The sequence below is a fragment of the Danio rerio genome, chromosome 23 (assembly GCF_049306965.1).
Source record: "Danio rerio strain Tuebingen ecotype United States chromosome 23, GRCz12tu, whole genome shotgun sequence".
Taxonomy (NCBI): Eukaryota; Metazoa; Chordata; class Actinopteri; order Cypriniformes; family Danionidae; genus Danio; species Danio rerio.
The window spans coordinates 49,894,687-49,918,315 of record NC_133198.1 but is presented as its reverse complement, the minus strand read 5'-3'; the positions used below and the strand labels follow the sequence as shown (position 1 = coordinate 49,918,315).

The following is a 23,629-nucleotide window of genomic DNA, read 5'->3' as shown; positions in this document are numbered from 1 at the left end:
GCGTTGTTCAGCTGAAGCACCGCCCCCCACACCTGCTGACTGACGGTCGGTCTGAAACAGCTGAATTCGGATTGATTTCAGATATTTGTGGACTTTAGTTCGGAAAGCAGACGCAGATGTGCTCGTCTGATCACACACTCACACCACTGACTGACAAACAACTGATCTAATTATCCGCTGGTGAGTTACCAATGAAACTCTTCGCATTTGTACTCAGATATCATGCTTTATTGAGGTTTTCTGACGGGAATGCTGTGAAATGTGGCGCTGTGTTTGAGTTCTGCTAGTGATCTTTGATTTGGAATTGATTTTAACACTCTTGTTCTCCGTCTTGTATGTAATATTGTGTGTGTTTCTGGTTTATGTGGATGCCGGGCAGGTATGATTGTTTCACGTGATTGATTTTATCATGTGACAGTCAGGAATGTGGAGAAATTAATCAAAAACACCTTTCAGAATCAGTTCATCCAGTGGAAAAGCCGCATTACTGCACGTCTCTGTCAACCCGAGAGCTGATCTGTTTATTTACATCGAGATTAATCTGTTCACACAATAATAGAGCCTTTTCACACGGAGATGACGAGTTTAACACCATCTTAAATCCTCTTAAGCTTTTAAAGATTTTATTCATCTCTAATATTAATTTACAGATTTTTTCCGTGCATTTAAAATAAATAATTATTATTATTATTTTGTTAATATAAATTCTAATGTCGGCTTTGTACTAAACCTTATCCTATTTATGTGGATTTTATGTCAATTCTGAAATTGTAACCCGATTTTGTATTGTTTATGTAATTTATTTGTGTACAATTCCAGTATATTCAATTAAATTGCTATTATCTTTATTTTATTTTATATTTTTTTGCCCTCTTCACTCACAACTTTTAAAATCTTTTTTACATGTCCCCAGATCAGGTAACTTATTAATATTTCTTTGTTTTTTTATTTTGGTACTATCAGGCCTGTATCCAGCCTAGTGAAAGAGGTGGTTCTTTTTTCTCAGAAAGTGGATTTTTTTGCAGTTATTCACTTTATTTTCTATTTAATTATGAGATAAAAGTACTGTATTTAGGTGACATTTTAAGAACGTTTTTTTTAACTAATTGGCTTGTCGGATGGTCATCATAACCTCACTTTTTAATGTACCAAAAATATTTACTAAATGTTTAGAATAAAGAAATGTGACACATTTATTTTTAAAATACAAATTTATCATTAGAAAAAAAAGTTTAAATTAAAACCCATAGCCTGTAAATTTATTAGGCAAATAACAGACTGGCCAGCACATTTAACTCTCCTTTTAATAATAAAAAACTAAAACATAATAATAATAATAATAATAAATATAATGTAGAGCTTTGCCATTTTTCTAGCCTCTCATAAAAAAAAACATTTGAAAATTCATGGATATTCAGTGAAAAATTCATAAATAGGCAAAATATTCTTGAAATTGATTTTAATATGGGCTGCTTATGGTGCTTCACACTTTTTTATGGGTCATGTTTTCTTCTGAAGATGAAGAATAAGTTGTCAAATGTTTTCTCTATTTTAAGATTAATACTGTGAAAAATGACTGCGCTTATGTCAGATGTGTTCTTGCACAGCTGGACATTGGAAAAATAATTGTTTGCACTGATTAGCTGAAGTCACACCAGGATTCTGCTCGGTCTTAAAGCCGTTTTCGATGGGTTATTTTTACTGTTTATGAAGGCACAGCAGTCAAATAGGACAAATGAGCTCATGAATGGGAACAATTCTGGACCTTTGTCAGGGAGGGGTGGGTCTTCTGAAACACTTGATCCCCCTCTGGCTACAGGCCTGATCATTGTAAATAATCTAATGATTATTATTACTTTTCCTAGAGATAGGTTGCAGCTGGAAGGGTATCCACTGCGTAAAAACATGCTGGATAAGTTGGTGGTTCATTCCGCTGTGGTGACCCCAGATTAATAAAGGGACTAATCCGAAAAGAAAATGAATGAATGAATAATACCAACAACAATAATAATAATAATAATAATAATAATAATAATAATAATCATTAATATTAATATTAAAGTATGATTTTTTTTTCAATATTATCGGTAAAGGAAACACAGGCTCTATTGGTGCTGTTCACATATATTTCAGTGTAATATGGAGAGCGAGTGCACGTTTTTACCAAAACTAATATTGGATTATTTTTAAATGTGTGTGCTTGTAAAACATTATCATCTGCACAAATAAATGATGGGGTTCTTCTCTAAAGAAGTAGTTCCTCCACCTCATTTAGGGCAGGGGTTCCCAAACTTTTCAGCCTGCTACCCCCAAAATAACAATGCCAGTGACTCGCCGCCCCAAACATCCTCTGAGGTGGTTATAAATACAGAAACCTTGCATGCAATGGCGCACACACGCCAGCAGACCCAAGTCTATTCTTGGTTTAATGTGTGTCAGTGCTGTAGATGTGCCAGAAAGTTTATCCTGGTGTTATAAAATCAATCTGCTGCATCTGACGCTATTGCTGCGTCTGTAATATAATGTAATTACCCCACGGGTGCAGTCCAATAGAACTAGTAACAGAAGCCCCTATAGTAACTATATAGTATATAGCAGAGGTCACCAATCTCGGTCCTGGAGGTCCGGTGTCCCTGCAGGGTTTAGCTCCAACTTGCCTCAACACACCTGCCTGGGTGTTTCAGGTGTACCTATTGTTGCAGCAGCTAAATGTTGAAGGCTTGGCATCTCAACGCACGTTTTTTACGCACACACCCAATGTCCAGTCTTGCTTCCTCTTCAAATTTAAATTCACTTTATTTAGCTCATTATAAATACATACTTGCAATTATTAATGGTGAACCCTTTAGCGACCTCAAAGGTGTGCGAGTTTGGTGTGGTAAAAACTGCATGCGTTCCCTGGTTGTTGCTAGAGCGGATACGTTTGCGGCTGGAAGTTAAAGCGAATAATTTCTATCATTTATTAAATTTCTCATTTGTTGTATTTTATTAACGTCTACCCCCACCCCAACCCTAAACCCAACCGTCACAGTAATGTAAAAACTGTATTTGTACCGAGTATTAGTTATGTTATCTATTAAATTACCCAATAAAATGTCATTTTTAATGCCTACCCCCACCCCAACCCTAAACCCAACCCTCACAGTACTGTAAAAATATTAATTATTGTTATACAGTGTCATAAAAAAATGCTGCTTTATTAATGTGCATATCGCACTTCCGGCCGGCCGCATATTCGATCTAGACTTTACCGCGTTCCCTTCCTCAAGTCTTCTTCTCTCATGCAGGAAACACCGACTTTAAAACCCTATGTGCACATATTGCCCCCAAGTGGTGACAGTGCAAATTACATTCAAGTCAACATATTGGCTGCGTCCGAAACCGCATACTTCCATACTATATAGTACGCTAAAATCAGTATGTGAGCCGAGTAGTATGTCCGAATTCATAGAATTCGAAAATCAGTATGCGAGAAGTACCCGGATGACTTACTACTTCCGGCGAGATTCTAGAGTGCGCATCCCAGCCATGCTGCGCTATCCCATGATGCCCCGCGAGCGAATTCATGAATGGGAGTAATGCGACGCAACTGACGCAAGTAGGTCACGTGACCATGACAAAATGGCTGATGTAGTATGTCCGAATTCCATTCATACTTTTCACATTCATACTGTATAGGACGTACTTTTCTAACGGCCGAGTAGTACGTTTAAACTCAAATGCAGTACCGACTGAGTAGTAGGCAGTTTCGGACGCAGCCATAGGCTCCTACACCTAGTAAGAGCTTGATTAGCGTGTTCAGGTGTGTTTGATTAGGGTTGGACCTAAACTCTGCAGGACTCTGGCCCTCCAGGAACAAATTTGGTGACCCCTGGTATATAAAAACTGTAAAAAAAAAAAATTCAGTAGGTTCTGGATATAATATGGTGATTTTTATGGTTTAATAAAAATAAATAGGCGACCCCCCCCCTTCATTGTTCCGCGACCCCCACTTTGAGATCCACTGGTTCAGAGCATCATTATAGACGTTTTACATTATAACTAACGTGGTAAAAGCGGTGGATCTGCCACAGAGAAACTTTTGGGAAACACTCGTCACTACATCGCTCTTTCCCCGAATGATGCATCGTGAGTTACGTCATTGTTTTTGGAAACGCACCCCAGTATGGTTAGTTTTGATTTGATGTGTACTGTAAGAGTGTTTCTTCAGAGATGTGATAACGGTGTGTGTGTTTAGTGATGGACGACTCCCGTGAGGATTACTTGTGTATAAATGACCCCAACGGGAACTGGTCTGAGTGTGAGGCTCATGTGGACCCCGCGCTGGAGGCCTTCCGGAGGAAACTCAAGTACTTCTTCATGAACCCCTGTGATAAATATAAAGCTCGGCAGAGGAAGCCCTGGAAACTCTTCCTGCAGATCGTCAAGATCGCCGTCGTCACTGTACAGGTGAGAGGAGGAGCTGCACACACAAATAAGTATGTGTGTGTGTGCAACTTTGTTTGTGTACGTGCATGCGTTTCTTCCTCTGTGTGTGTTTGTGTGTCTGGTGTTGATCACATTGTGAGTACAAAACGTCTCCATGAGTAACTGTTCTGCTAAATGTTGACCTTGTGTGCTCATGTTTTTGGTCTCCATGAAGAAACGTGCTCATAAATGCGACATAATGAAGTGTGTGTGTGTTTTGTGTGTGTATGCAGCTGGTGTCGTTTGGTCTGAGTAATCAGATGGTGGTTCAGTTTAAGGAGGAGAATCTGCTGACGTTCAGGCATCTGTTCCTCAAGAACTACAGCGAGAGCAACACAAACACCTACGCCATCTACACACAGCTGGACGTCTACACACACATCACACACATCGTCCAGCAGGTCAGAGTCACACACACACACACACGCAGTTATGAAACATTACTTGTGTGCTATTTTGACACTGCACTACAGGCAGATCAGAGTCTTATTTTACATCTTGTGGAAGTGGACATGTCAGGTCACCTTCAGGAAAACAGATGTGAGTCTGGTGTTCTCCCTCATTGCAGTTTCTGATGTTGCCGAGTATAACGGTGGGCAATCACGAGTATGAGCAGGAAGGCGATGTTTACACTCCGCTCTGCATCTGCCAGCAGTTTTACCACAACGGCAGCATCTCACCGGCCAACGAAACCTTCGACATCGACAGCCGCGTGGATCAAGGTGAAGATCAACATCAATTCAGTGCTCATCATCTGAACGTTTCTAAACGTCTTAATGTGCTACTAAACACGTCTGAAGACACTTCTGAACTCTTCTAGATGCACTTCTGAATAGTTTTGAATGCTTCTGCACTTCTGAAAGTATCTGAACACACTTCTGAATGCTTCTAAGTGGGCTTCTGAAATCTTCAGATTGTTTTTAAAATACAATTATGAGAACTTCTAAATTTGCTTCTGAAAACTTTCAAATGCACGTTTCTGGATGAGCTTCTGAGCTCTGAAAACGTTTTTGAACACTTCTGAATGCTTCTAAATACACTTTTGAGAACTTCTAAATTTGCTTCTGGAAACTTCTGAACATTTCTGCATGTGCTTCATTTTAGCTGCTTCTGCATTTCTAAAAGCATTTCCGAGCAATTCTGAAATGTCTGAATGCACTTCTAAATAGTTGCCTCTAAAGAAATCTCTGAAGGCATTTCTAAACACTTCTGAATGTGCTTCCAAATCCTTCTGAATTGTTCTGAATGCTTTTAAATACACTTCTGAATGCACGGTTGAACACCTTTCTGAACACTTCTGGAAATGACTGAATGCTCACCTGAATGCACTTTTAAGTGCTTCCAAATCTAGTTCTAAATGCTTCTGAATGTCTCTAAATTTGCTTCTGAAACATTCTGAATTGTCTTGAAGTTTTCAGAAGCATTCAGAAGTTTTCAAATGCACTTCTTAATGCTTCTGAACTGTTCTGTATGCCTCTAAATATGCTTCTGAAAACCTCTGAATGTTTCTGAGAACTTTTGAACACTTCGAAATGCTTCTGGATTGTTGTAAACCCTTCTGAAATGTGCTTGTAAAAATGTTTCTAAAAACTTCTGAACACTTCCAAATGCTTCTGAAAACGTCTGAATTGTTCTGAATGCTTTGTAATACACTTCTGAACACTTCTAAAAGCTTCTGAATTTTTCTGAATGTCACTGAACACTTGTAAGTGCTTCTGAAAACTTCTAAACACTTCTAAATGTGCTTCTGAAAACTTCTAAATGCTTTTAAATACACTTCTGTACCTTTTAAAGAGCTTAGGAATTGTTCTGAAAGCTTCGAAACACTTCTAAATGTGCTTCTGAAAACCCCTGAATACTTCTGAGTTGTTCTGAATGCTTTCTAGAAACATCGAAACACTTCTAAATGTGCTTCTGAAAACTTCTAAATGCTTTTAAATCTGCTTCTGAAATCTTTTAAATGTGCTTTTTGAGCGCACCTAAACCCTCGTCTGTTTTTTTCCCCAGAGTGTTCTCTGATTTACCCGCAGGATCCTTTCACTGAGAGTCCACTAAACTTCACTCTGCACTTCGAGAGGTTTGTCACAAATATTCTGTGATGCATTATTATCCAATCAGAGTTCATATCTGTCATCAAAATGTAAAAAATAATTACCTAAACTCTGTGCGTGTGTGTGTTCAGGTTATTATCAGTGACAGTGAATTTCACTCTGAAAGCCATAAACCTGGAGACGGTGGAGTATCACGAGCTGCCGGACTGCTACGTCTTCAACATTATGGTGCGTCACATGAGCTCCAGCACAGTGTTGCTCATACACTCATATTTACACACTCCTGACTGAGGCTGAAAGGGAAGAAATCTGCTGGAAAATGTGCAGGTTTTCCCCTTGAGGAAAGCATGAATAATCTGCGTCATCTTCAGTTCATTTAGATTTCTGCTCACCAAGTCTGTTTATTTTGATCAGAAACACTCATTTATATTGCATTACAATTCAAAGTGTGTGTGCGCGTGTGTGTGTTTTAGATCCAGTTTGACAACAAGGCTCACAGCGGCAGGATTCTGGTGGATCTGGATAATGAAGTGCACATCTATGAGTGCAGTGACTGGAGCATGACCGGAGCCTGTGAGTTTCCCATGATCCTCCACTGCACAAACACTGTTGGCATGGATCAGCTTGTGTTAGCATTTACAAAATGAATCCTGTAAAGCTCTTTAAAGGCACAGTTCACCCAAAAATCAATCTTCTGTGATCATTTACTCACCCTTCACTGTTGTTGAACACAAATGAAGACAGCTTGAAGAATGCTGGAGACCTGTAACCTTTTTGTTTTCATACTAGAAGAGTGCAATACCTGGCTCAACCACTGGGTGTCAGACTTACTGCTCCTTTAAGAAATGCTAAAAACTAAAGTTGCATGTTTTGTGACATTTAATTTCACAAATGAGGAATAATCCAACACTTTGCATACCTTTCAAGACTATAAATATAACACTGTATTAGTTTTTGCCATCTAAAATCAGAATATAGATTAGAACAAAGCCATTAACATTGGCTTGAATAATCAGAATATTGTTAATAATGTAGTAAATATGAATAAACGCTAAAGAACTGTGTGTGTGTGTGTGTGTGTGTGTGTGTGTGTGTGTGTGATCAGAATATTCAAGTTAAAATTGAGCAGTGCATGAATGCACATGTTGATAATCTGGTTGTAATAAGTGTGTGTGTGTGTGTGTGTGTGTGTGTGTGTGTGTGTGTGTGTGTGTGTGTGTGTGTGTGTGTGTGTGTGTGTGTGTGTGTGTGTGTGTGTGTGTAGCAGCGAGGAACATGTACATGATGGTTCTGTTTGACGCTGTGGTGATTCTGATCCTCTCCACATCTTTACTGCTCTGCATTCGCTCAGTGAAGGCCGGAGTCCTGCTGCAGAAGGTCAGCACACACTCACACACTCAGATGACCATAAACACACACACACACTGGGTTGCTGCTTCATATACAGCTCAGTTAGTCAGCAGGAGTGACTAAATCTGGCCATAAGAGTCTCCTGAAGCTGTGCTGCTGCTCATGTGATGTTGCTGACTCTGTCTTAAATACAGCTCATGCGTTTTTAATGGCCTCAATGGTTTAAATGCAAATATTTTCACTTCATAATTGAAATAGTGGAAAACTGAATGCATTATTAATCACATCAACCAGCGTTGTGCATGCGTCTATCATCAATACATCAATGTGTGTGTCTCATATACGGTTGAAGACCATTTTAGTGAAATTAACTTTTTTCTAATGTTTCCTTAGTGCTGTTGAGCAGAGCAACACAACTTTCACACTGTTTCCTATTATTATTATTATTATTATTATTATTATTATCATTATTATTATTATTATTTTAGTTCAACTGACATAAAGGCATAGATTTAAAGCCATGTTAAGCTCAATATTATTGGCCCCTTCAGCAATATTAGTGTTGGATTGTCTCCAGAACAAACCACTGTTATACAATGACTTGCCTAATTACCCTAACTTTACCCTAATTACCCTAGTGAAGCCTTTACATGTCACTGTAAGCTGAACACTAGTGTCTTGAAGAATATCTAGTCTAATATTATGTGCTGTCATCATGGAGAAGAGAAAATAAATAAGTCTTAAACTAGTTTTACCATTTAGCCATGCCCATTAACTGAATAAATATAATTGTTTTTAAAATGAACAGATTTTACTGTTTATATATTAATATATGGAAAGGATCATTATTTAAATGAGTAATAAATCATGTGCAGATTTATGGTGCATTGACTTTTGCATAATTTTATATTGAATATAATTTAAATAATTACTTATGCATGCTTTCCCAGTGATGGGTTGCGTCTGGAAGGGCATCCGCTGTGTATAATCAAGCTGGATAAGTTGGCGGTTCATTCCGCTGTGGCGACCCCAGATTAATAAAGGGACTAAGCTGACAAGAAAATGAATGAATGAATGAATTAATTATGCATGCAGTGTGCATTTTTCCAGTGCATGGATATTTGCATAAATGCATATTAAAATGATCATTGCTTCAATGAATACTAAAGCTTGCTGTGTGCTGTTTCCAGTGCATGGACATTTGCATAAATGCATATTGAAAATGATAATTTAAATAAATAATTATGCATGCCATGTGCAGTTTTACAGTCCATGGATGGACATTTGCATATGTGCATATTAAAATTATTATTTAAATGAATAATAGTGCATGATGTGTGCAGTTTTACAGTGCATGCACATTTGGATAAATGCATATGGAAAATATCATTATTTAAATAATTAATTATGCATGCAGTGTGCATTTTTCCAGTGCATGGATATTTGCATAAATGCATATTAAAATGATCATTATTTAAATGAATATTAAAGCTTGCTGTGTGCAGTTTACAGTGCATGGACATTTGCATGCAGCTGAAATATAGAACTCTTGAATTTTGTTGCAGACGTGTGTTGCAGTGTATGAGTTGTTGTTGTGTGTGTGTGTGTGTGTGTGTGTGTGTGTGTGTGTGTGTGTGTTCAGGAATACAGCGAGTTCTCGTTGCGCCGCTACAGGAAGTGTGTGTCTCTGTCTGAGCGTCTGGAGTTCATTAACGGCTGGTATCTGCTCATCATCGTCAGTGATGTTCTGACCATCAGCGGATCCGTGCTGAAGATCGTCATCCAGCTGAAGGTGCGCTGGCCCTTTAAGAGCGACACGACACAACACACACCTGCATATTCAGCTCATCTTCATGTCTATAGTGCTTTTACAATGGCTGTACAAACATTGTGTTGGTTGTGTATTGTGTAGAATGTTGTGTTGTTTAATGTAGGGCTGCACAATATATAGTTTCAGCATCGACATCGCACTGTGCATCTGCAATAGTCACATCACAAAGATATGCAATGTTGAGTTTGCAGTGTAATTTCTACATTTACATATACAAAACCTTCATGCATGCACTGTTTATTTGACTTCTCTTTGCTTTGTTGCATGTATCTATGCTTGTAGTTTGTTTATTATGTTATGGATGGTTCACTCCCCTACAGAATCATCACAGTCCATCAAAATAATCACATTCGGTTCTGTATGATCTTATTCTACATCCCTAATTCTGCCCAATACCTAAACTACCTAAATAACTATTAATGTGCAGCAAATTAAGAGTTTATTAAGGCAAAAGCCAAAATGGTTAAAATACTAACCAAAAATTGTTTCCAAGTAAAACAAAAAATATATATATATACATACATATATCTCGTGCAGCTCTAGTTTACTGTGAGTTGTGTAGAATGTGTTGTTGTCTTGAATATGTGCTGTGTTTAAAGTGTTGCTGTTGTGATTTTGCATGTGTGGTGTTTAATGCATTGCTGTTGTTTTTAATGTGTGTTGTGTAGAGTGTATGTATTGTTTAAAGAGTTGTTGTTGTTGTTTAATGTGTGTTGTTGTGTTGACTTTGTGTTGTGTTGCAGGCGGTGGCGAGTTATGATCTCTGCAGTATTCTGCTTGGCACCGGCACTATGCTGGTCTGGATTGGGGTCCTGCGATACATGGGATACCTAAAGAAATACAACGTACGCCTGCTGTTTCTCTTGCTTTCCAATACAAATATACACTCAGCGGCCACTTTATTAGGTACACCTTACTAGTACTGGGTTGGAGCCCTTTTGCCTTCAGATCTGCCTGTTGTTTGCCAACAAGCTGCTGGAAATATTCCTCAGAGATTTTGCTCCATATTGTCATGACAGCATCACACAGTTGCTGCAGATTTGTCGGCTGCACATCCATGATGCCAATCTCCCGTTCCACCACATCCCAAAGCTGCTCTATTGGATTGAGCTCTGGTGACTGTGGAGGCCATTTGAGTACAGTGAACTCATCATCATGTTCAAGAAACCAGTCTGAGATGACATGCTGCGTTATCCTGCTGGAAGTAGCCATCAGAAGATGGAGACACTGTGCTCATAAAGGGATGGACATGGTCAGCAGCAATACTCAGGTAGGCTGTGGCGTTGATGCTCAATTGGTACTAATGGACCCAAAGAAAATCTCCCCCACACCATTACACCACCACCACCAGCCTGAACCGCTGACACAAGGCAGGATGATCCATGCTTTCATGTTGTTGAGGCCAAATTGTGAGCCGAGCATCTGAATGTGTCAGCAGAAATGGAGACTCATCAGAGCAGCAACGTTTCTCCAATCTTCTATTGTCCAGTTTTGGTGAGTCTGTGTGAATTGTAGCCTCAGTTTCCTGTTCTTAGCTGACAGGAGCGGCACCCGGTGTGCTCTTCTGCTGCTGTAGCCCATCCGCCTCAAGGTTGGCCGTGTTGTGTGTTCAGAGATGCTCTTCTGCAGAGCTCGGTTGTAGCGAGTGTTTATTTGAGTTACTGTTGCCTTTCTATCAGCTGGAACCAGTCTGGCCATTCTCCTCTGGCCTCATCAACAAGGCATTTGCGCCCACAGAACTGCTGCTCACTGGATATTTCCTCTTTGTCGGAGCATTCTCTGTAAACCCTAGAGATGGTTGTGCGTGAAAATCCCAGTAGATCAGCAGTTTCTGAAATACTCAGAGCAGCTCGTCTGGCAGCAACAACCATGCCATGTTCAGAGTCTCTTAAATCCCCTTTCTTCCCCATTCTGATGCTCGCTCTGAACTGTAGCAGATCCTCTTGATCATGTCTACATGCTGAAATGCATTAAGCTGCTGCCATGGGATTAACTGATTACAAATTTGCATTAACGAGTAGATGTACAGGTGTACCTAATAAAGTGGCCGGTGAGTGTATAAACATGATTAGTTTTTCTGGATCCTTTACTGGACATGCAAATAACGAGAAAGTACATCAACATTAAAAACCTCTGCAACAGATTAACCCTTTAACGATATTTAAAGTATATAAATCTATATCTAATATTTTGATTACTGACTTCAGGAGTTTGTCCTGTATCACTGTGGTCTTGAGTGTGTTATCTTCAGTAAAGGTGTGTGTGTCAATTTAATGCAAGTGTATTTGTATAGCGCTTTTCTCAATGTCATTCTAAAACGACTTCAAAAAATGAACTAAATATTGAATCACAGTGAAACTCCGAGCAGTTCAGGAGTTGTGTATAGACTGGATGGTTTATAAATACAACTACTCTGCATTTACAACTCTACACTAATGTAGTGCATCACTGAAGTCTTATTTACACAATAATAAACAGCTGTTTGTCTATTGTGTGATACTTAAGAATTTGACACAGAGTATGTGTGTGTGTGTCTGTCTGTCGGTCTGTGTGGCCCTTTGTGTTTGTGTGTGGCCCTCTGTATGTGTGTGGGTTTGTGTGGCCCTCTATGTGTGCGACCCTCTGTATGTGCACGTGGCCCTTTGTGTATGTGTGTGTCCCTCTGTGTGTGTGTGTAACAGTCTATGTTGTGTGTGTGTTGTGTTGTTCAGATCCTCATCATTACTCTGCGAGTGGCTCTGCCGAATGTGATCCGCTTCACCTGCTGCGCTGCGATGATCTACCTGGGCTACTGTTTCTGCGGCTGGATCGTTCTGGGCCCCTACCACACCAAGGTCAATCACCGCACACACATTCAGAACCTGATCATAACCTTCACACAACATTACTCTAATGTTTCCCTACTGTTAGTCCAACAATACTCTACACCAATGTTCCCTTAATGTTATTCTAACGTTACTCTGTCCTCCAACATTACTCCAATGTTCCCTTAATGTTAGTCTAATGTTACTCTGTTCTCCAACATTACTCCAATGTTCCCTTAATGTTAGTCTAATGTTACTCTGTTCCACAACATTACTCCAATGTTTCTCCAATGTTAGTCTTGCGTTACTCTGTTCTCTAACATTACTCCAATGTTCCCTTAATGTTAGTCTAACGTTACTCTGTTCTCCAACATTACTCCAATGTTAGTCTTGCGTTACTCTGTTCTCCAACAGTACTCCAATGTTCCCTTAATGTTAGTCTAACGTTACTCTGTTCTCCAACAGTACTCCAATGTTCCCTTAATGTTAGTCTAACGTTACTCTGTTCTCCAACAGTACTGCAATGTTTCTCCAATGTTAGTCTTGCGTTACTCTGTTCTCCAACAGTACTCCAATGTTTGTCTAATGTTAGTCTAACGTTACTCTGTTCTCCAACATTACTCCAATGTTTCTCCAATGTTAGTCTTGCGTTACTCTGTTCTCCAACAGTACTCCAATGTTTGTCTAATGTTAGTCTAACGTTACTCTGTTCTCCAACAGTACTCCAATGTTTCTCCAATGTTAGTCTTGCGTTACTCTGTTCTCCAACAGTACTCCAATGTTTGTCTAATGTTAGTCTAACGTTACTCTGTTCTCCAACATTACTCCAATGTTAGTCTTGCGTTACTCTGTTCTCCAACAGTACTCTAATGTTTGTCTAATGTTAGTCTAACGTTACTCTGTTCTCCAACAGTACTCCAATGTTCCCTTAATGTTAGTCTAACGTTACTCTGTTCTCCAACAGTACTCCAATGTTCCCTTAATGTTAGTCTAACGTTACTCTGTTCTCCAACAGTACTGCAATGTTTCTCCAATGTTAGTCTTGCGTTACTCTGTTCTCCAACAGTACTCCAATGTTTGTCTAATGTTAGTCTAACGTTACTCTGTTCTCCAACATTACTCCAATGTTTCCTTAATGTTAGTCTAACGTTACTCTGTTCTCCAACATTACTCCAATGTTTGTCTAATGTTAGTCTAACGTTACTCTGTTCTCCAACATTACTCCAATGTTTCTCCAATGTTAGTCTTGCGTTACTCTGTTCTCCAACAGTACTCCAATGTTTGTCTAATGTTAGTCTAACGTTACTCTGTTCTCCAACATTACTCCAATGTTTCTCCAATGTTAGTCTTGCGTTACTCTGTTCTCCAACAGTACTCCAATGTTTGTCTAATGTTAGTCTAACGTTACTCTGTTCTCCAACATTACTCCAATGTTTCTCCAATGTTAGTCTTGCGTTACTCTGTTCTCCAACAGTACTCCAATGTTTGTCTAATGTTAGTCTAACGTTACTCTGTTCTCCAACATTACTCCAATGTTTCTCCAATGTTAGTCTTGCGTTACTCTGTTCTCCAACAGTACTCCAATGTTCCCTTAATGTTAGTGTAACGTTACTCTGTTCTCCAACAGTACTCCAATGTTCCCCTAATGTTAGTCTTGCGTTACTCTGTTCTCCAACAGTACTCCAATGTTCCCTTAATGTTAGTCTAACGTTACTCTGTTCTCCAACATTACTCCAATTTTTCCTTAATGTTAGTCTAATGTTACTCTGTTCTCCAACATTACTCCAATGTTTCTCTAATGTTAGTGTAACGTTACTCTGTTCTCCAACATTACTCCAATGTTTCCTTAATGTTAGTCTAACGTTACACTGTTCTCCAACATTACTCCAATGTTTAGCTAATGTTAGTCTAACGTTACTCTGTTCTCCAACATTACTCCAATGTTTGTCTAATGTTAGTGTAACGTTACTCTGTTCTCCAACCGTACTCCAATGTTCCCTTAATGTTAGTCTAACGTTACACTGTTCTCTAACATTACTCCAATGTTTAGCTAATGTTAGTCTAACGTTACTCTGTTCTCCAACATTACTCCAAAGTTTGTCTAATGTTAGTGTAACGTTACTCTTTTCTCCAACATTACTCCAATGTTCCCTTAATGTTAGTCTAACGTTACACTGTTCTCCAACAGTACTCCAATGTTTCTCCAATGTTAGTCTTGCATTACTCCAATGTTTAGCTAATGTTAGTCTAACGTTACACTGTTTTCCTACATTACTCTAATTTTACCCTAATGTTAGTCTAACATTACTTTATTCCCCATTATTACTCCAGTTCCGGACTCTGAACACTGTGTCTGAGAGTCTGTTTTCGCTGATCAATGGAGATGACATGTTCGCCACCTTTAAGAACATGCAGCAGAAGAGTTTTGTGGTTTGGCTCTTCAGTCGTCTGTATCTCTACACGTTTGTGTCTCTGTTCATCTACATGGTGCTCAGTCTGTTCATCACACTCATCACAGACACCTACGACACCATCAAGGTCAGACATCTAAATAAACAAACACGCACACAACGATAGTATTTCTGTCAGCCTTTATTAAACCAGCTATTAATGTTGAACCCTTGTGTGGAGAATAAACAGATTACAGTTTGAGTATGACGTTGTTTCAACAAATAAAATCTTTACATTTCAGGGGGGGAAAAAATTGTTTCGAGATGATGAAATTTAACATTTTGTTTCGTTCATCATCAAAATTGGATGCATTCTCTACATTTTATGGCAATTTTTTATTTAACCTTTTTTTCCTTGGCACACAACTTTGCTCTTGAAATATGTATATATGTAATGTAATGTTTGTTCTTAGCATTGCATTTTTTTCCTTAATTTTGTTTACCTTAAAACAAAATTCCTTCATTTTAAAAATTTATTGCATTCTCAATATTTTATTGCAAAAAACATATAGTTGAAATAAAATGTTAAAACTAAAATTTTAATAAAAAAGTCGGGTTTTGAGAAGTGTTCAATAAAACACCTTAAATTTCAAGAAAACTAGCAATAAAATTTAGAACAAACTACAAATACATTTATTTGTGTTAAAACACATCAAACAATGAAGACTTTCAATTCTGAATTAAATTTTGAAATTATTTTTCAAGAAAAGTTTTCGAGAGTGAAGTTGTGTTTTCAATAAAATGTTACATTTTCAAGGAAAGAAATTTAATGAAATGTTGAGAATAATGTTGTAGCAGTGTTTCTTTAAGGTTTTATTTTTAACAACTACAAAGTAACGTTGCCAGAACATCGCAATGTGGTTATATTTGGACAACTTGAAAATTATTTATACGCAGATTATTTACTTATGTTAGTGATAGTACACCCCAATTAGGGCTGCACAATATATTATTTCAGCACCGATATCGCACTGTGATCATTCACAATCGTCACATGGCAGGATACGCAACGTGGAGTCTGGATTATAGTTTATCATTTGGATGTGGTTTTGAGGCCTGTGACTGTTTGAGGATATTAAAAGCACTCAGGCTTAACAGATTCTACCATTTGAATCATCATAAATGAAACATTTTTCCCAAATTGAGATCTTTATGTCATCTGTAAAATTGTACTCATATGGCCATTTTGTGTGTGTGTGTGTGTGTGTGTGTGTGTGTGTGTGTGTGTGTGTGTGTGTGTGTGTGTTCAGCATCAGCAGCTGGATGGAGAGCCGGTGTCGGATCTTCAGGCGTTCGTCCTGCAGTGTAAAGATCTGCCAGATTCTGGAGAGTTCAGTGTGGAGAAAACCAACAGCATCAGCAGCACAGGAGGAGGAAAACTGATGTGCTGCTGCTCACACAGGTACACACACACACACAAAGGATTTTTTCAGTGTTTTGCCTTGTTTCTGGTCTAGTTTGTGTCTTGTTCTTTGAATGTTAGTCTAACGTTACTCTGTTCTCCAACATTACTCCAATGTTAGTCTAACGTTACTCTGTTCTCCAATGTTAGTCTAACGTTACTCTGTTCTCCAACATTACTCCAATGTTAGTCTAACGTTACTCTGTTCTCCAATGCTAGTCTAACGTTACTCTGTTCTCCAATGTTTGTCTAACGTTACTCTGTTCTCCAACATTACTCCAATGTTAGTCTAACGTTACTCTGTTCTCCAATGTTTGTCTAATTTCACTCTGTTTTCCAATGTTTGTCTAACATTACTCTGTTCTCCAATGCTAGTCTAACGTTACTCTGTTCTCCAATGTTTGTCTAACGTTACTCTGTTCTCCAACATTACTCCAATGTTAGTCTAACGTTATTCTGTTCTCCAATGCTAGTCTAACGTTACTCTGTTCTCCAATGTTAGTCTAACGTTACTCTGTTCTCCAATGTTAGTCTAACGTTACTCTGTTCTCCAATGTTAGTCTAACGTTACTCTGTTCTCCAATGTTTGTCTAACGTTACTCTGTTCTCCAATGTTAGTCTAACGTTACTCTGTTCTCCAATGTTTGTCTAACGTTACTCTGTTCTCCAATGTTTGTCTAACGGTACTCTGTTCACCAATGTTAGTCTAACGTTACTCTGTTCTCCAATGTTAGTATAACGTTACTCTGTTCTCCAATGTTAGTCTAACGTTACTCTGTTCTCCAATGTTAGTCTAACGTTACTCTGTTCTCCAATGTTAGTCTAACGTTACTCTGTTCTCCAATGTTTGTCTAACGTTACTCTGTTCTCCAATGTTAGTCTAACGTTACTCTGTTCTCCAATGTTAGTCTAACGTTACTCTGTTCTCCAATGTTTGTCTAACGTTACTCTGTTCTCCAATGTTAGTCTAACGTTACTCTGTTCTCCAATGTTTGTCTAACGTTACTCTGTTCTCCAATGTTAGTCTAACGTTACTCTGTTCTCCAATGTTAGTCTAACGTTACTCTGTTCTCCAATGTTTGTCTAACGTTACTCTGTTCTCCAATGTTTGTCTAACGGTACTCTGTTCACCAATGTTAGTCTAACGTTACTCTGTTCTCCAATGTTAGTATAACGTTACTCTGTTCTCCAATGTTAGTCTAACGTTACTCTGTTCTCCAATGTTAGTCTAACGTTACTCTGTTCTCCAATGTTAGTCTAACGTTACTCTGTTCTCCAATGTTTGTCTAACGTTACTCTGTTCTCCAATGTTAGTCTAACGTTACTCTGTTCTCCAATGTTAGTCTAACGTTACTCTGTTCTCCAATGTTTGTCTAACGTTACTCTGTTCTCCAATGTTTGTCTAACGGTACTCTGTTCACCAATGTTAGTCTAACGTTACTCTGTTCACCAATGTTTGTCTAACGTTACTCTGTTCTCCAATGTTTGTCTAACGTTACTCTGTTCTCCAATGTTAGTCTAACGTTACTCTGTTCTCCAATGCTAGTCTAACGTTACTGTGTTCTCCAATGTTTGTCTAACGTTACTCTGTTCTCCAACATTACTCCAATGTTAGTCTAACGTTATTCTGTTCTCCAATGCTAGTCTAACGTTACTCTGTTCTCCAATGTTAGTCTAACGTTACTCTGTTCTCCAATGTTAGTCTAACGTTACTCTGTTCTCCAATGTTTGTCTAATTTCACTCTGTTTTCCAATGTTTGTCTAACATTACTCTGTTCTCCAATGTTAGTCTAACGTTACTCTGTTCTCCAATGTTAGTCTAACGTTACTCTGTTCTCCAATGTTAGTCTAACGTTACTCTGTTCTCCAATGTTAGTCTAACGTTACTCTGTTCCCCAATGTTTGTCTAACATTACTCTGTTCTCCAATGTTTGTCTAACGTTACTCTGTTCTCCAATGTTAGTCTAACGTTACTCTGTTCTCCAATGTTTGTCTAACGTTACTCTGTTCTCCAATGTTAGTCTAACGTTACTCTGTTCTCCAATGTTTGTCTAACGTTACTCTGTTCTCCAATGTTAGTCTAACGTTACTCTGTTCTCCAATGTTAGTCTAACGTTACTGTGTTCTCCAATGTTTGTCTAACGGTACTCTGTTCTTCAATGTTAGTCTAACGTTACTCTGTTCTCCAATGTTTGTCTAACGTTACTCTGTTCTCCAATGTTTGTCTAACGTTACTCTGTTCTCCAATGTTAGTCTAACGTTACTCTGTTCTCCAATGTTAGTCTAACGTTACTCTGTTCTCCAATGTTTGTCTAACGTTACTCTGTTCTCCAATGTTAGTCTAACGTTACTCTGTTCTCCAATGTTAGTCTAACGTTACTGTGTTCTCCAATGTTTGTCTAACGGTACTCTGTTCTCCAATGTTAGTCTAACGTTACTCTGTTCTCCAATGTTTGTCTAACGTTACTCTGTTCTCCAATGTTTGTCTAACGGTACTCTGTTCTCCAATGTTTGTCTAACGTTACTCTGTTCTCCAATGTTAGTCTAACGTTACTCTGTTCTCCAATGTTTGTCTAACGTTACTCTGTTCTCCAATGTTAGTCTAACGTTACTCTGTTCTCCAATGTTTGTCTAACGTTACTCTGTTCTCCAATGTTAGTCTAACGTTACTCTGTTCTCCAATGTTAGTCTAACGTTACTCTGTTCTCCAATGTTAGTCTAACGTTACTCTGTTCTCCAATGTTTGTCTAACGTTACTCTGTTCTCCAATGTTAGTCTAACGTTACTCTGTTCTCCAATGCTAGTCTAACGTTACTCTGTTCTCCAATGTTTGTCTAACGTTACTCTGTTCTCCAACATTACTCCAATGTTAGTCTAACGTTACTCTGTTCTCCAATGTTAGTCTAACGTTACTCTGTTCTCCAATGTTTGTCTAATTTCACTCTGTTTTCCAATGTTTGTCTAACATTACTCTGTTCTCCAATGCTAGTCTAACGTTACTCTGTTCTCCAATGTTTGTCTAACGTTACTCTGTTCTCCAACATTACTCCAATGTTAGTCTAACGTTATTCTGTTCTCCAATGCTAGTCTAACGTTACTCTGTTCTCCAATGTTAGTCTAACGTTACTCTGTTCTCCAATGTTAGTCTAACGTTACTCTGTTCTCCAATGTTAGTCTAACGTTACTCTGTTCTCCAATGTTTGTCTAACGTTACTCTGTTCTCCAATGTTAGTCTAACGTTACTCTGTTCTCCAATGTTAGTCTAACGTTACTCTGTTCTCCAATGTTTGTCTAACGTTACTCTGTTCTCCAATGTTAGTCTAACGTTACTCTGTTCTCCAATGTTAGTCTAACGTTACTCTGTTCTCCAATGTTTGTCTAACGTTACTCTGTTCTCCAATGTTTGTCTAACGGTACTCTGTTCACCAATGTTAGTCTAACGTTACTCTGTTCTCCAATGTTAGTCTAACGTTACTCTGTTCTCCAATGTTAGTCTAACGTTACTCTGTTCTCCAATGTTAGTCTAACGTTACTCTGTTCTCCAATGTTAGTCTAACGTTACTCTGTTCTCCAATGTTTGTCTAACGTTACTCTGTTCTCCAATGTTAGTCTAACGTTACTCTGTTCTCCAATGTTAGTCTAACGTTACTCTGTTCTCCAATGTTTGTCTAACGTTACTCTGTTCTCCAATGTTTGTCTAACGGTACTCTGTTCACCAATGTTAGTCTAACGTTACTCTGTTCACCAATGTTTGTCTAACGTTACTCTGTTCTCCAATGTTTGTCTAACGTTACTCTGTTCTCCAATGTTAGTCTAACGTTACTCTGTTCTCCAATGCTAGTCTAACGTTACTCTGTTCTCCAATGTTTGTCTAACGTTACTCTGTTCTCCAACATTACTCCAATGTTAGTCTAACGTTATTCTGTTCTCCAATGCTAGTCTAACGTTACTCTGTTCTCCAATGTTAGTCTAACGTTACTCTGTTCTCCAATGTTAGTCTAACGTTACTCTGTTCTCCAATGTTTGTCTAATTTCACTCTGTTTTCCAATGTTTGTCTAACATTACTCTGTTCTCCAATGTTAGTCTAACGTTACTCTGTTCTCCAATGTTAGTCTAACGTTACTCTGTTCTCCAATGTTAGTCTAACGTTACTCTGTTCTCCAATGTTAGTCTAACGTTACTCTGTTCTCCAATGTTAGTCTAACGTTACTCTGTTCTCCAATGTTAGTCTAACATTACTCTGTTCCCCAATGTTTGTCTAACATTACTCTGTTCTCCAATGTTTGTCTAACGTTACTCTGTTCTCCAATGTTAGTCTAACGTTACTCTGTTCTCCAATGTTTGTCTAACGTTACTCTGTTCTCCAATGTTAGTCTAACGTTACTCTGTTCTCCAATGTTTGTCTAACGTTACTCTGTTCTCCAATGTTAGTCTAACGTTACTCTGTTCTCCAATGTTTGTCTAACGTTACTGTGTTCTCCAATGTTAGTCTAACGTTACTCTGTTCTCCAATGTTAGTCTAACGTTACTGTGTTCTCCAATGTTTGTCTAACGGTACTCTGTTCTCCAATGTTAGTCTAACGTTACTCTGTTCTCCAATGTTTGTCTAACGTTACTCTGTTCTCCAATGTTTGTCTAACGGTACTCTGTTCTCCAATGTTTGTCTAACGTTACTCTGTTCTCCAATGTTAGTCTAACGTTACTCTGTTCTCCAATGTTTGTCTAACGTTACTCTGTTCTCCAATGTTAGTCTAACGTTACTCTGTTCTCCAATGTTTGTCTAACGTTACTCTGTTCTCCAATGTTAGTCTAACGTTACTCTGTTCTCCAATGTTTGTCTAACGTTACTCTGTTCTCCAATGTTAGTCTAACGTTACTCTGTTCTCCAATGTTTGTCTAACGTTACTCTGTTCTCCAATGTTAGTCTAACGTTACTCTGTTCTCCAATGTTTGTCTAACGTTACTCTGTTCTCCAATGTTAGTCTAACGTTACTCTGTTCTCCAATGTTAGTCTAACGTTACTCTGTTCTCCAATGTTAGTCTAACGTTACTCTGTTCTCCAATGTTTGTCTAACGTTACTCTGTTCTCCAATGTTAGTCTAACGTTACTCTGTTCTCCAATGTTAGTCTAACGTTACTCTGTTCTCCAATGTTAGTCTAACGTTACTCTGTTCTCCAATGCTAGTCTAACGTTACTCTGTTCTCCAATGTTTGTCTAACGTTACTCTGTTCTCCAACATTACTCCAATGTTAGTCTAACGTTACTCTGTTCTCCAATGTTAGTCTAACGTTACTCTGTTCTCCAATGTTAGTCTAACGTTACTCTGTTCTCCAATGTTTGTCTAATTTCACTCTGTTTTCCAATGTTAGTCTAACATTACTCTGTTCTCCAATGTTTGTCTAACATTACTCTGTTCTCCAATGTTTGTCTAACGTTACTCTGTTCTCCAATGTTAGTCTAACGTTACTCTGTTCTCCAACATTACTCCAATGTTAGTCTAACGTTACTCTGTTCTCCAATGCTAGTCTAACGTTACTCTGTTCTCCAATGTTTGTCTAACGTTACTCTGTTCTCCAACATTACTCCAATGTTAGTCTAACGTTACTCTGTTCTCCAATGCTAGTCTAACGTTACTCTGTTCTCCAATGTTAGTCTAACGTTACTCTGTTCTCCAATGTTAGTCTAACGTTACTCTGTTCAGTCTAACGTTACTCTGTTCTCCAATGTTAGTCTAACGTTACTCTGTTCTCCAATGTTAGTCTAACGTTACTCTGTTCTCCAATGTTAGTCTAACGTTACTCTGTTCTCCAATGTTTGTCTAACATTACTCTGTTCTCCAATGTTTGTCTAACGTTACTCTGTTCTCCAATGTTAGTCTAACGTTACTCTGTTCTCCAATGTTTGTCTAACGGTACTCTGTTCTCCAATGTTAGTCTAACGTTACTCTGTTCTCCAATGTTAGTCTAACGTTACTCTGTTCTCCAATGTTTGTCTAACGTTACTCTGTTCTCCAATGTTAGTCTAACGTTACTCTGTTCTCCAATGTTTGTCTAACGGTACTCTGTTCTCCAATGTTTGTCTAACGGTACTCTGTTCTCCAATGTTTGTCTAACGGTACTCTGTTCTCCAATGTTAGTCTAACGTTACTCTGTTCTCCAATGTTAGTCTAACGTTACTCTGTTCTCCAATGTTAGTCTAACGTTACTCTGTTCTCCAATGCTAGTCTAACGTTACTCTGTTCTCCAATGTTTGTCTAACGTTACTCTGTTCTCCAACATTACTCCAATGTTAGTCTAACGTTATTCTGTTCTCCAATGCTAGTCTAACGTTACTCTGTTCTCCAATGTTAGTCTAACGTTACTCTGTTCTCCAATGTTAGTCTAACGTTACTCTGTTCTCCAATGTTAGTCTAACGTTACTCTGTTCTCCAATGTTAGTCTAACGTTACTCTGTTCCCCAATGTTTGTCTAACGTTACTCTGTTCTCCAATGTTTGTCTAACGTTACTCTGTTCTCCAATGTTAGTCTAACGTTACTCTGTTCTCCAATGTTTGTCTAACGGTACTCTGTTCTCCAATGTTTGTCTAACGGTACTCTGTTCTCCAATGTTTGTCTAACGTTACTCTGTTCTCCAATGTTAGTCTAACGTTACTCTGTTCTCCAATGTTAATCTAACGTTTCTCTGTTCTCCAATGTTAGTCTAACGTTACTCTGGAGTAATGTTGGAGAACAGAGTAACACTGAAGCTAAACACAGTCTGGATTGTTGTGTAAAACGTTAACGCTCATTTTTTATTTGTTATGTGCTCAAATATTATGTGTTTGTATCTGTATGTGCACGCATGCACTCATATTTGTGTGTTGCAGGTCGAGTGACTCTGATGAAGACACGCACTTCTCTGAATGCTCCTCTTGATGGATGTTCAGTCAGAATCTCTTCACGTTCAGCAGAAGTAAATGAAGAGAAGGATATCTGCAGAGCTGAAAGTGTTGCAGTGTCGAGAAGGAATCAACAGAACAATCCTGCGTTTATATTTGCATCATCATGTGCTTTTATACCGTACAGACATTTCACTTCTGCGTTTAAGATGATTCTCTAAATGTTTAAATCACACACGAAGCGTCTGGAGGATTTACAGCTGATCTGGATTTTCCTGTAAGGCTTTGATTTATTTCTCTTCATTTTTAAGTTGTCTATATTGAAAGTAAATAATTAGAACAGTGTGCAGCGCATGCTTGAGTTTTTGCCATTTTATCCAAAATAAAATAAAAAT

The 23,629-nt window shown here is 38.4% G+C and overlaps 1 protein-coding gene across 14 annotated transcripts; it reads left to right on the top strand.

The window, feature by feature from the left end:
- The first annotated feature begins 79 nt into the window (after positions 1–79).
- On the top strand, positions 80–23,628 carry mcoln3b (mucolipin TRP cation channel 3b). 14 transcript variants are annotated; one of them, XR_012398842.1, is made up of 14 exons: positions 80–180; positions 4,238–4,449; positions 4,701–4,868; positions 5,036–5,189; positions 6,475–6,544; positions 6,650–6,746; positions 6,992–7,091; positions 7,786–7,895; positions 9,434–9,660; positions 10,443–10,544; positions 12,411–12,533; positions 14,835–15,041; positions 16,204–16,355; positions 23,223–23,628. XR_012398842.1 is itself a non-coding variant. In XM_021470072.3 (14 exons), the coding sequence occupies exons 2-14, from the start codon at positions 4,240–4,242 to the stop codon at positions 23,269–23,271; spliced, it is 1,692 nt and encodes a 563-aa protein (XP_021325747.1). In that variant the 5' UTR covers positions 80–180; positions 4,238–4,239; the 3' UTR covers positions 23,272–23,628. The 14 variants fall into 14 exon arrangements, 7 of the variants coding, with proteins under 7 accessions (XP_021325747.1, XP_073795597.1, XP_021325746.1 ...); XR_012398843.1 differs by having other exon boundaries at positions 12,381–12,533; XR_012398846.1 differs by having other exon boundaries at positions 8,819–9,660.
- Position 23,629: the final 1 nt, after the last annotated feature.

Excerpts from the sequence above, each read along its gene's own strand:
- mcoln3b (XM_021470069.3), top strand. The coding sequence starts at position 4,240 with ATGGACGACTCCCGTGAGGATTACTTGTGTATAAATGACCCCAACGGG. Across the intron at positions 7,896-9,510 it reads CCGGAGTCCTGCTGCAGAAG|GAATACAGCGAGTTCTCGTT; the intron begins GTCAGCACACAC and ends GTGTGTGTTCAG. Across the intron at positions 15,042-16,203 it reads ACACCTACGACACCATCAAG|CATCAGCAGCTGGATGGAGA; the intron begins GTCAGACATCTA and ends GTGTGTGTTCAG.